A 14161-nucleotide genomic window follows, 5' to 3' on the forward strand; every position below is an offset into this window, starting at 1 on the left:
CATATTATTCTAGGAAATTAATTTTTATCCCGTTTCTTATGATCTGATTTTTTTCTTAATTTTGTTAATTTTTATAATTTTTTTTCAAAATTTTATGAGTGTGAAAGTAGCAAACATCAGACAAATGTAAAATTATAAGTAAATAGAGTAAATAATTAATAAAATAAAATTTCAAAAAATGCGCATTTATAAAATTTAAAAATTAATAAGTGAATTTTTTATAATTATTATTTTTTTAATTATTTACTATGTTTATTAATAATTTTAAATTTGTCTGATATCTGCTACATTCACACTAGTAAAATTTTTTAAATACAGAAATTTAATATGACATTTTATTTTTTCTAAGTATTAAAAATACTGTATTTTATCTATAGCTATATTTTAATACAGGGATTTTTTTAAGGTTTTTTTTATAGACATATTTTATAATAAATATTTTTATTTATATATTTCTTTTTCATATAATTATTTTTTTTTTTTTTTCGATTATTTATTAATGACTTGTATCTAAATAGATGTTTAAGAAGTAAGAAGTTTATTTCAGCAGCCTGGGTGGCTGCAGGTTGCAAGTCTAGGAGAAACTCTGCCTTGTAGAGATCGTGAGGTATGACTAACTTCAAGTTTTTCTTGCGTGTCTTTGGATTCTTTGACAAGCTCCTCAATATGATAAACAGCGCACTCGATTTGCTCAGGAGTTCCCACAATATCAACATACTTATCTCCATTATGGAAATATACTATACTCAACTTGGCGTTAGATATCGACCGTATCGTGTTCATGACTTCTTCCCGCTCTGCCAGAAGAATCGAATTTATTTTCTGAGATATAAACATTTCGTAAGTTACAATGAGCGGCTTATTTGCGATGGTATTAACAATCAGAGTTTCTGCAAGTTCTACACACTCGGATGTTCCCGTTATGGAGCAGATTCTCTCTGGATTATCAACATTATCTTCGGAAAATCTTATTCTTGTTGAACTTTTCTGCTCGATGTCTTTAATTATTGTTCCATCTAAACCTATTAATGCTGGTACTTTCGCTCTGGGTACTCGTACTTCAACAGTTATGTTTTGTCGTACTAGATCTTCAGAATCATCATCCTGAAAAAAAACTAGATTATCATAAATATAATTATGTTGATCATGACATCATGAGTATTTTATGCACATACTTTTTTACACAAATAATAATATAATCCAACCAAAACACCTGTTAACGACAGACCAATAATTACAGGTCTTGATGACCAGCTCTTTATAATTTGAGATTCTGCAGTGTAATGATCAATTTTTTTTTCAAAGGGGTTGATATAGCCGCCCAAATGCGAGAAACAACACGGAAAAAACAACATACTCGATAACCTAAAAAATACAAATTAAATTAATTTAAATTTACTTTAAATTTTGATAATAATTTATATTCATACTTTTAAGTAAATAATTTATTTTTTTTTATTCCAGTAATTTTTTATATTTTTTATAACTAATTATTTGTAATTGATTACATTTTACGAGACTAACGGCTGTAGCAAATTGTTTGTAAATACAAACCGCTGCAATTTTTAAAGTTATTTTGAGAACTAAGAAAATTAGCGCCAAAAGTCGGCTGGTATGGCGCGAGAAGATAAAAATATGTAATATAATAAATCAGCTTCAGATACATGGATTCATTATTTAAAAACCAGACATAGAGTAATAATTCGTGCTGCAGAAAATTATCCTCCAAAGCTCAGCCCACCAATAAATGGATTTTTTTGACAGGGTACATTTTCACAGATCTATATACTACCCAGTTAACTTATCTGAATTAGGAAATTATTATTTTTGAAAAAAATCTGAACATCGGTTGACCCTGTGGGCCAGATGTTTAAATTTTTAAATAAACTTAAACCGACCTATATCTAGATTGGTTTGATAATAAAAGCAATCGGTAAATCCGTTGATGAATTTTTAATAAGAAGTCATTACCGTTAGTGCAATTAAAGTGAAACCATAATAAAACTCTAATTTTTCTCTAATTTAACACAGCCTAAAAGTTTTCCGCTGTTTTATTTTTGTATTCAGAAATTTCTTCAAAGTTTGCGTTATCTAAAAAAGTGATGAATATTATTTTTCAATTTCAGAGAGCTTGAAAAGATTATTATTGGTGAAGTTTTAAGAATGCAAATCCAAATTACATCCGTGTCATTTATGCCTGAGTATGCCTTCCGGTACGTGAGCAAGATATTGAAATGCACATCAATACTTGCCACGAATAATAGACCAAAACCTATTTGGGTCAAGCATTGAGCCACAAGATTATGCATTAAGTAAACTTTGAAATTTGAATTTTCAGGAAATTTCATGAGGGATTCGCTTATTAACAAATCATTATTAATTAAAAATTTATTAATGTCATCACAGTAATGAAACAAAATACTTAAACACAAATATTAGATATCGTCATAATGTAGTATTGGATTTACTATATGACCATCGAAACAGGCACTTGTCACTGTCAAATGACAGAGGAATGCCAGGGCCAGATTCGTTCTCCAGTATAGAATATAACAACTCTGAAATATATATCTAACCAGGAACAGCACAAAAGGTTGGGTGCGATCTAGCGGCGAGCACTGAACTACATCCGCTGCTGCTTAGCACCGGTGACTTTCTCCTCCTCCATATATATATATCTCTTCGAGCTCAAAAAACGGCTAGACCGACAGTATATACATTTCGCTGAAGAAAAAAAAAAAAAATAATAATAGATCGGTTTAATTTGAGGTACATTTAATAATTCATATAGTGAATTATCCTGGGAAAATGAGGACAATTGTTATCGTTTTAATATTTCATCGCCGATATCTTTTGAACTAATAAACTGACTTTGACGTTTGAGGCGGCATTCGACGCAGTTTTTTAGTTTCTAATGTGTTTTAGGGTGCGTACTATCGCGTGGATACATAATATACGGTGACGAGGCCCCTCAATTTGCTCCATGTTCGCCGAAACTCGAAAATCAGCGAATTTTGACTTATCGAAAAGGCAGCAATATGCTGACAAAACGATCAGAAATTTATGTCACCGAAAAAATGTCTACTTAAAAGACTTAACACGAGTGACGACAAAAAGTAAATTACAAATAGTGGTAAAATAGTGATAAAATAAGTCATCTAAATGGTTTTTTAATTGAAATGAGACAGGAAAAACAACACAATTCTTCTCTGTTTTCGGAACAAACATTTGCATGTCGTATTTATACCAAAAAAGATGACTTTGGGACAAAAAAAAATTTGTCTTGTCCTTTTAAAAGACATCTTAAAGTTGTCTCTGTGCTACTTGGGAACTTCTCGAATTTTTGAAAATTTCCAGTTTTTTTAGCGGGAAGTTAAAAAAATATATAGATTTAAATAAATTATCATTGTATGAGCGCACCAATAAAAATTTCCATTTACTTCTCTGTCGGTGAAAATAAAAAAACTCCTGACCCGCCTCAAATAAAATTTTTCCATCAACTCTAAAACTATTGACATATTAATTAAAAAAATTATTTATTTCAAAAAATATAATTTAAATATTTGAATTACCACCAAGTTGCTCAGTTAAAAAAAAATTATTTCCTTTGTATCTCCATCATCAGATGTCCTCACCAGTAGATTCCGCCCTAAAAAAACTGTCTTTAGTAACAACAGATGGCTAATAATTAAAAAGTCCGTGTGTCATCGTCATCGCTCTTATCGCCGCCATTACAATCAACGGCGACAACCCGAAAAAATATTAAAAACCCACCGGTAAAATTTACGTGCGCAAATCTCGCGTCTCAGATTCGATGCTCAACTATCTCAGCATCTGTCTTGATCTTGACGGTGGTCTTTAGACATTTCATCTCTGTTGCTTTTATAATTTTTACACACACACAAAACCAACTTAATTATTTTTAAAAATTAATTAATCAATTAATTTATTAAATAAAATAAACCGGAGTTTTAATATTATTGAGTATAAAGTTCGTTGACAAGACGTTTAAAAATATCAACATTATCGATGTGATTTTTTTTATATATTCACCACCCCAGTAAATATATCCCGCATTCATCATCAAGGTACAACGCTTTTATTTATCTACATCATATATATATATATATATACATATATTTTAATGTGGAAAAACTTGCCTGCCGTGACCGAGCTCTTATAATCATCACTCGTTTTTTTATTTTAACTAAATAAAATTAAGCAGTAATAATACTTACATATATATACATATATATAAAGACATATATAGATATTTGCATAAATTAATAAAATCGTAGTGCTGATGGAAAGCGTCAAGTTTTACTTTCCTAGATTAAATGTAAGTAATTAAAAAATTTAATTATTTTTTTTGAATTATTATTTTTAAAAATAAATATTTAAGTGATTGAGTCATCGTATATTGTGCTTAGGTATCGGGTTGTCGTGGAAACAGCTCTTGGGTAATCATGATAAAACATTAACAGTCATGGGAAATCAGTCATAATAATTCCAAGGTAATATATCACCACTTGAACCCTAGTTAATTAGAGAAAAAACAAAAAAAAAGTTTAAATAAATCATCCAAATGTTTATTTGACAGTTGAAAACTGTCATAATTGATCGATATTATTATTGAGTGGGTGGTAATTGCAGGTAATTAGAGTGTGGATTTATATAAAATGGCTAGACGTAAAAAAAGTGATACTGGAACAACCCAGAAGCCAGCGAATCCAGTTCCTGTGAGAAAGTCAACGCGACAAAGTGCCAGGAGATTGTCTGCTGATGATAAAAAAATAAATGGAGATGTTTCGCAGCCAACAGCAGCTGCTCATGATGACAATCAGTTGAGTTCTGGTAATAATGATGACAGTGCCACGTTGCTGCCGATAAAAGTTAAAAAAAAACGCGGTAGGAAACCATTGAATAGAAATAAAATAAATAATGAGGCTGCGAGTGTCAATTCAACGCAGGATAGTGCGCAGAGTATTGCGAGTAAAGATCAGGATGAAGTGACCATCGTCGCGGAGTTTGACGGTCATGGTTTGAACAGTAAAAAAGTTGATGACAATGAAGATGATGATGATGACGATGTGGTTGTGATTGGAGAAAATTCAAATGTTATGACTGATGCTGATGATTCCAGTCACATGCTGTGGAATGATGGTGAAGTTATTGAGGAGACGATTATCTGCGAAGAGATGGAGGTCGAGGATGGGCAGTATGAAGACGAGAACAATTATATGGAGGATTGTATTGACGCTAGTGTGGTACTCGAACAAGTTCTACTTGTCAATGAGCCTAATTACGAAGGTAAGGAAGTTGTTGAGTTCACTGTAATACAAAATGAAGATGGTACGGAGTCAATGGTTATGACATCTGAGGACAATCGGTATGAATCAAGTGAGTATGCTGATGATGTTACGTGTTTAAGCAACGATAATGATCAAGTTTTAGTTGAAGATGATCAAGTTTTAGCTGAAGATGATCAAGTTTTAGCTGACAATGATCAAATGTTAGCTGAAGATGATAAAGTTTTAGCTGAAAATGATCAAATTTTAGCTGAAGATGATAAAATTTTAGCTGAAGATGATAAAGTTTTAGGTGAAGATGATAAAGTTTTAGGTGAAGATGATAAAGTTTTAGCTGAAAATGAAAAAATTTTAGCTAAAGATGATGAAGTTTTAAATAAAATTGATAAAATTTCAATTAAAGATGATCAAGTTTCAATAAAAGATGATTTACTGTCACCTAAAGATGATCAAGTCTCCGTAAAAAATGATAATGATCAAGTTCCAGCTAAAGATGATGAAACTGTAACGAAAAATGATGAAATTTCAACTACTGGTGATGTAGTTTTAACTGAAGATGTAGCTTCAGCTAAAGATGATCCAGTAAAACCAGAAGATGACGTAATAGCAATTAAAAATGATGTAGTGTTAGCAAAAGAAGATAAACAATTGAGTGAAAATAATGTTAATGTAGATGATAAAGTAGTAGCTAATGATAATGACACTAAATTGAGTGATAAATCTGATATTAATAATGAAAAGACTAGTTCTGTTAATAATACTAAAGTTAAATTAAGTAAACCAAGTGAAGTTTCGGAAAAGTGTAGTGTAATTGAGGCAACAATAGCCGATGCTTCGCGTGTATCGTCACCATCATCACCGGTCGTCGCCGAGAATGGAACATCAGACTCGTCGAATTCAATTCCCGTGACGTTTAAACGCAAGAGAGGACGACCGCGGAAAGAACATTCGATATCACCGAGTGAATTAGAAAAAAGTTTAGCGACAATTACGATAAATGAGGTACCTAAAGACACGTCTGTTGATATGATAGATGTAAGTAAGTCTTCAGGTGATGTAAGTAATTCTAATAATGATTCTTCTTTAGTTATTAATAAACCTGAATCACTGCCATCTGCACCAACACAACCGACTGAAGAAATGGTACCGGCTAATGACAGCAGTAACGTGAGTGTCAAAGCTGATGATGTTGTTGTTGGTGAAGAAAAATTGAGTACTGCTTTCAAGGAAGAGATTGAAGTTACGGAGATACGGGCTTTAGATCGCACTCCGACTCCAACGGATGGATTTAAACAGAATAAGACTATTGATCGACCGCAGAGTGTTGAAGAACTGTCCCGGGAAAGTGGAATGGATGTGAAGACAGACTCTGATGACGTTAAATTGTCTAGTAGCAGCGAGAATAGTAATGACACGTCTGTGTCATTGAATGGCGTAAAGTTGCCGGAGTTTGGAGACAAAACCGCGGCGATTAGCACCAGCGAGGGTGACAAGAAGGTGGGATTCCGTAGCAGGAGTGGAAGCACCGACACCACGGGATCTGAAAGTGGATCCAATAGTTCGACTGTTCGTCGGAGTAGCAGAATTAGGTCTCAGGGTCTGATGAACAAGCGGTCTCGTGGCCGTGGTTTGGTCACCAAACCCGTCGCTGATTTGCTGAAAATACCACCGCAAGACCGGGAAAAACTTCAAGCAATCAATGCGCCGGCTGCTCAAGCTTTGAGGGACACTATGGACAGCCAATCAGAGACTCAGTCTGATAAAGAGAATAGTATTAAGACTCCATTGTCTGAATTTAATGCCTCTGTTACTTCTGGTTTAATTACCGGCTACGATTCTGACTCAACTAAACCCGTGAAAGTTAAATCGCGGTGGCGGAGATCCAGCGAATTGGAGATGGGTCACGTTGGATCACGTCTTGCTTTCGGTGGACTCACTGCCGCTCCAACTACAAGTGAATCTTCAAATTCTTTGGCAACTGTATCAGAAAATGTTGCCACAAGTATTCCATTATTTTCCTCAGGATCACGAGACATTGATTCAATAAAAGATTCAAGAGTAAATTCAAATAATTCATCACCTGTACCTTCGATTATTCAACCAGCCGTTCCCGAAGAACGTGACAAAGAAATAGAGGACCGGTTAAGTCAGTTTGAATATTTAAAGGAAAATTTATATCTCACTGAGAGGTATACTAATAAAGAAACCAAGCGCATGGTCTGCGATTGTTTTTTAACAGAGGAAGAGGTCGAAAGGGGTGAATTGGGGTGCGGGGAAGACTGTTTGAATCGTTTATTGATGATAGAATGTGGCTCCAGGTGTGTTGTAAGTGATAGATGTACCAATAGAAGGTTCCAAAGTTGTTCTTACGCAAAGTGTGAAGTATTTAGGACTGATAAAAAAGGTCTGGGTTTACGTGCCACCGCGGATTTGGACGCTGGTGAATTTATAATGGAGTACGTCGGCGAAGTTGTTGATCCTAAAGATTTTCGCAAGCGTGCTAAAGAATATTCTAAGGATAAAAACAAGCATTACTATTTTATGGCACTTAAATCTGACCAAATAATTGATGCGACAATGAAAGGTAACATTTCCCGATTTATAAATCACAGTTGCGACCCAAACGCCGAGACACAGAAGTGGACAGTAAACGGTGAACTGCGTATTGGTTTTTTCAATCGTCGTTTTATTGCGGCCGGTGAGGAAATTACATTCGATTATCACTTTCAGAGGTACGGAAAGGAAGCACAGAAATGTTTCTGCGAATCAACAAATTGTCGGGGTTGGATCGGAGAAACTCCGGAGGAAGAGAATGAGAAAATAGAAAAAAAGGAGACACGAGAACGGGAACGTGACCGTGATGTAAAGAAGAAACGGGAAGTCAAGAAGGTTTATGTGGAAGATGAAGATCTGGATGAGGAGATCGACAAGCTGTGCATGGGTGGACTGAAGAACCGGGCGCATACCTTGATGCTGAGTCGATTGATGGTACGCAGCAGAGAAATCGAACATCGGACAAGGCTGCTGAAGCTCATACAGTGCGGAGAGCAGCCTTGCAGACGTCTCTTCCTTGATTATCATGGTCTGCGTCTCATGTGGAGCTACATGATGGACGTCGCTAACTTGGAAACTGAAGAGGCTCAAATGTTTAGACTTGAACTGCTCAAGACTCTCAGTACACTGCCAATTCCTAACAAGACTATGCTGATGGACAGCAAAGTTTATAGTGTTGTACAAAAGTGGTCTGACCAACAGTATTTGTCACCTAAACCTGAATCTCCTGAAGAAGAAGTAGATAAGGATAAAGATAAAGACAAAGAGAAGGAGAAGGAGAAAGAAAAAGTTAAAGTTGTTGAAGAAGTTGAAGGTAACTGTGATATTAACGACAAGCCGGCTGCTAATGAAGGAACAGCGAGTCAGGTTAATAAGAAAACTGACAAAGCTGAGAAGGAAAGTGAGGTAACTAGTGGGGATGCGAGTCCAGCTGGACCTGATCACGTAAAAAGTATTCAAGAGTTTGCGGCTAATTTGCTGAATGATTGGCTGAGTCTCAAGGAAGTATTCCGGATACCAAAGAAAGAGAGGATAGAACAAATGAAAGAGCATGAGCGTGAAGCTGACAGTGGTTATAGAGAGGATTTAAAGAAGGAAGCCAAGGAGTCGTCATCTGCTTATGACAGACGTAGAACTGACAGGTACGACAGGAGACGTGGTCGGGATAGTCCTGATGATAATAATCATCGGAAAGACAACAAGAGGACGAATGATGACAGAGGGAACGGAGGTCCTTCGATGCCGCGGTTGTCGAAGTACGAGAGGAGGCAGTTGTTTGCGTTGAAAGTTGCCAAGGAAGAGGAAGAAAGATTGCGGAGACAGCAGCAGGAGATGTGGCAGGAACACGAAGCAAGATGTCATGGTCTTGGCATGGATCCACACACCACTGCAGCTGTTGACCCTCAGACAGGGTATCCGTTGTTTTTTAACCCGACTCTTGGGCAGTGGCAGTCGTATCCTCTGCAGGAGAGCCAGCATCCTGATATGTTTATGAATAATCATCGAGTGATGCCAATTCCCAACCAGAATCCTCATCCGCTGCAGCCGAATCTCCCCAATGAAATTCCTCCGGGCATGCCCCCTCCTCCCTATGGTATGCCGCAACCTCCTGTTCCGTATAATGTTGTACCAAATCTAGCTCATCCACCTCAGCCCCAACCGTTTCCTCCCGATGTACATTTACTGCCTAGTAATTTAATGCCAGTCCACAATGGATCCACGCCGCCTCTACCAATTCCACCGCCTCACGTTTTTATTGAAAAACCTGTAGAGCCGCAATTCACTCCAACGCCTATGGAAACTGTTGAAGAGACACCGGAACCTCCAGTTCAGCAAATAATTGAATTGCCGCCTATCGATCTTCCGCCCAAATGGAAATGTGCTAAGGATGCACGTGGCCGGTGTTATTTTTATCACGTAAAAGAGAGAATAGCTCAATGGTTACCACCACCGCCAGTTCACATCGACGCTCCGCATGACACTTCATCCAGTGAAGAGTCCAGTGAAGAGTCCAGCTCCTCTGAAGAAGAAGTTGAAGATCTAGATGACGATGATGATCATGATGATACTGAATTGCTGAGAGGTGTTTTAGAACAAATGAAAATACCGACGAAACAAAATCCTCGTGGTACTGCCGCCTTTCCTTCAGAACCCAAGAAGAGGAGAGACGGACTCGTTCAGGAAAGAATAATAAGTGTGAGTAAAATTTTTATTTTAAATATTTATTTTTATTGATGTCTTTATTTTTATTTATTTTATTTTTTTAACTGCAGCCTCGAAGAGAAGAAAAAGTTGATCACAGAAAGTACAAGGAAATAAAAGAAAAACAGCGGAGACATAAAGAGCGCGCAAAATTAAAAGAGCAGATGGAAAAATTAAAGAAACATCGACGTGCCAATAAAGCTAAATATCATGCACGACATACGGCTATCAAACTCCAAGCAATTGCTGAGTCCAACGAACTAACAACTGAGAGAAAAATAAAAGATACTTTTAGAATAAATATGGCTAATGTGATCGTCAGGTTTTTAAATCCTTTTAGACAGCATGACTGCAAGCATGGGCGAATTACCAACACCGAAGACTTTAAATATTTGGCGCGAAAGGTGAGTCAGAAATTTTAATCCTTCTTTTTTTGAGGTAGTCGTTGCATGAAACGATTTTTCAAAGGATTTTGATGAAATTATTTTTGATTATTATTTAATTAATTAAAAATAATACTAGTATATTTTGATTAAAATTGAACACTTCAATCTAGATTCCTATTAAACAGATTCTGAATGATACAGATAATCGGTTCCCTAATATTTCATCCGCAGACGTTAAATCCGCGACCTTGTAAATCGGTAATGTGCCCTGCCCTTTTTTCAAAGGTTTTGTGTGTTTGTAATTACAATAGTATGTCAACACACCCACGCTTGCAATTTTACTGAAAAAATTAAATGAGTAAATAAATTATTATAAAGTCGCGGATTAGATGTCCGCGGGTAAAAATTCGTGATACCAAATAATTAAACACAGTTTTTAATATTTTTTTTTATAATTTATCGTTTTTAACAAAATTCAAAAATTATTAGACGCCGGCTAACTTCAGTACCATATAAAAAATGCATAGAAAGTCAGGACTTTTCACCGTCTAAAAAAATATATAGAAAATCAGGTGTACCTGAAGATCAGAACTTTTTTCGCGGAACGAAAATAAGAAAAAGAAATGAAAAGTAAAAAATCTACTGGATCTAGATTTCGAAAATGGGTTTCGCACCTCACCCGAAAATGACAGGTCATCCTCAACTACCTCTAAATTCGCCTATAGACAAATTTTATGAATTATTTTCATTCTCGTTGCGTGAAAAACGTTCCGATCTTCAGGTACATAAAATCAGGACTACCGTCTAAAAAAATCTTGAATTCAAAATTTTCTTTTTGATTTACGATTTACGGTCGATAATTAATTAAGTCAATCTGTGTAATCAGGATCTGGGTGATTGATATGTATCATCAGGATCTGTGTAATAGACATCCGCCTCCTGTTGGTTTTCAAAAATTATTTTGAACTTTAAAACGTTTCCAAAACAATTTGTAATAAAAAAAAATTATCCACCATTTGGGCTCTAGTTCGACTCCTAAAGAGCGAATAAAAATGTCCTTCCGAAATTAGTAACGCGATTTCTTCGTAAAGACAGACAAAGTTTCTCCCAAAATACTTTTGAATTTGATTGTCCGGAAAAACTACTTTAAATAAAACTGTTCTTTTAAACTGCTTCGTTTATTCACTGCTATCTCTTTGCACAAAAAGTGCGCAGTAAAAAAACTCGTTTTTAACAATAGATTTTTTGTTTTCTTTTCCAGCTCACACACTTTGTTCTCGCAAAAGAGCTAAAGCACTGCAAGAGCGTCGACGAATTGCAGTGTAATGAAAACGTGAAACACAAAGCTAAAGACTTTGTACGAAAGTACATGGGTAAATTCGGACCAGTATATCAAAGATCATCAGACGAGGATTAAATATATAAATATATAGATAAAAACTATTTGATTTAATAAAATTCAGAGCACTCATAATTATTCTGAATCAATAAACAAATAAAATAGTTTTTTTTATCTGATAATTTAAATTAATGTAGATATATTATCATACTATAGTGATATTAAGAAAATAGTTACGTAAGCTAGATAAAAATTTTTATTAACGCGATGGTAATATCTGTATTAATTAATACTTAAAGTAATTATTTATAAGCTCATTTTTTTTATCAGTCCTTGTACAGTGTCTTGTAACTTTGCATTGTTTACCTTTACGTTTTGTTAAACAATTTTTTTAATTTGTCTTGCTAATTGATAACTAAGCGATTTATTGCTGGAATTTAAAAAATGGACATATTTATATTATTCAATACAAGTGGGTTTAAAAAATAATTATTTAGGTAACGAAGAAAAAACGAAACAATAAAAATTATAATTGATGTTAATAATAAATAATATAAGACTCAAAATTTATTGTGCTGTTTGGAAATATTGTAAATACAGTCTAATATAGCCAAATTTACACAACAGTAATTGTCATTGTTTAAAGTCTCTTCTCATTATTATTATTATTTAATCCGTCCTCTTTCGCTATCTAATCGATATGCAGAATGCGACCTTCCGCATGTAGTGAATCGTTGCAGTTTTCTTATTTCTTTATTGTTGTTATCTAATATTTTTATATATATTATTATTATTATTTATTGCACATTAATTAAGTTTTGTAATTTATTAATTTCATAGTCTAATTGTAAAAAAAAAATGTAATCTACAGGACACGGGCAAAGAAAATGAAAAATTTAATTATTAATTTTGTTGTTTTTTTTTTTATATATATTTTTTTTCTCATATTTTTTATTTTATTAAAACCAACAGCATTTTTGAGCAATTGGTTCAGCCATTGCTAAACGGATTAATTGCCGCGTATTTTTAAAAAAGTACCAAGTAAATTAAATGAATTAAAAATAAAATAAAAAAAAAGTCACCTGAATGCGGTAAGTATTTAAATTTAAATTTCATATTGAATGGGTTTTATAATTTCCAGTACTTGCATAAACTTTATAATTAAATACTTGAATTATAAAAATTTCATTTTATATTCACATAAATATATATATTTATATATTGCACAAGAGTATTAATATTGATATTAATTCACTTTATATATTTGTACATAAAAAAAAGACGAATTTAAATTTTGTTAATTGGACACTTGTGAAATAAAAATAATTAGCGCGGTCAATTACAGTTAAGGACGTTTCCAAAACCCTTAGTGGGTATTTATTTTAAATTGTTTAAATATTTAAACCTCTAGGCTATTGAATAAAAGTTTGTAATTAAAATTCAATAATTAGTATACTGTCGATATCAATCCGTAATCCATTGCCGTTTATTTTTATTCATTTATTTATTTAAAAATTATCCTTCATCGTTCCTCTTAACTTACTACTCACAATAATAATAATTATCGTAATGTATTTACACAAGAGGTAACATAATTATCAACACAAATCAATAAATATATCAATCAATCAATTAATTAAATAAATTAATTAATTCAACTGTAAGTTCTAATCTATAATAAATTATGATTACACTGCGTAAACTACCAAAACTAATTACTACTTGTGTTCATATTTATCATTTTTAAATCTTCTACATTATCATTATTTTAATTTATTTATTTACTACTCTACTGCTACACGTCAGCTAACGACTACTTTTACTTTTGTTTACTTCTTAAACAAATTCACACATTTTTTAAATTTATGGAGCAATGGACTTTTATTTTACCATAAACGTCTATCAATTTATTTATTTATTTTTTTTTTAACTTATCAATTACTATTATTGTTATCATTATTATTAATTTATTTATTTCCTTTTAAATTATTCCATTCGACAAGTAAGTAGAGAATACATAACATACAAATTACAATCGCGTATCACACATACTGACTCTCTCGCACTTGAGAGGGACGAGAGTATTACAATTACAATTGTTATTTATTATTTATATAATAATAATATTAATATTAATAATAATGTCATTTATTTTTCATAATCCAGCATCGAAACTTGGGACAGTAAAGTTAGCGGACATGACAATTTTTAAAACTTTTGAAATAATAAATTCAAATGTTTGGAAAATAAAAATAAAAAAATGTCTAGACAATTCAAAATTCTGTACATGCATTTTTTTATTTTAATTATTTAGATTTTTTATGGGTAATTAAAAATTTGTCTGCTGATTTACACTCATGAGAAACTTAGCG

The 14161-nt window shown here is 33.4% G+C and overlaps 2 protein-coding genes across 5 annotated transcripts; one reads left to right on the plus strand and one right to left on the minus strand.

Annotated features, from left to right (window-relative positions):
• Positions 1-379: 379 nt before the first annotated feature.
• Positions 380-3748, minus strand: LOC130668233 (tudor and KH domain-containing protein homolog). 4 transcript variants are annotated; one of them, XR_008989975.1, is made up of 3 exons: positions 1431-1771; positions 1176-1365; positions 380-1115 (listed from the first exon to the last, which is right to left on the minus strand). XR_008989975.1 is itself a non-coding variant. In XM_057470412.1 (3 exons), coding segments are annotated over exons 1-3 (753 nt in total). In that variant the 5' UTR covers positions 1511-1771; the 3' UTR covers positions 385-543. The 4 variants fall into 4 exon arrangements, 3 of the variants coding, with proteins under 3 accessions (XP_057326395.1, XP_057326397.1, XP_057326396.1); XM_057470412.1 differs by having other exon boundaries at positions 385-1104; positions 1509-1771; XM_057470414.1 differs by lacking the exon at positions 1431-1771 and adding an exon at positions 3573-3748 and having other exon boundaries at positions 386-1104.
• Positions 3749-4194: 446 nt separating this feature from the next.
• Positions 4195-12832, plus strand: LOC130668228 (probable histone-lysine N-methyltransferase CG1716). The gene is made up of 5 exons (XM_057470403.1): positions 4195-4339; positions 4431-4514; positions 4654-10058; positions 10136-10468; positions 11712-12832. The coding sequence occupies exons 3-5, from the start codon at positions 4680-4682 to the stop codon at positions 11865-11867; spliced, it is 5868 nt and encodes a 1955-aa protein (XP_057326386.1). The 5' UTR covers positions 4195-4339; positions 4431-4514; positions 4654-4679; the 3' UTR covers positions 11868-12832.
• Positions 12833-14161: the final 1329 nt, after the last annotated feature.

This window comes from Microplitis mediator, chromosome 5 (assembly GCF_029852145.1).
Source record: "Microplitis mediator isolate UGA2020A chromosome 5, iyMicMedi2.1, whole genome shotgun sequence".
Classification (NCBI taxonomy): Eukaryota; Metazoa; Arthropoda; class Insecta; order Hymenoptera; family Braconidae; genus Microplitis; species Microplitis mediator.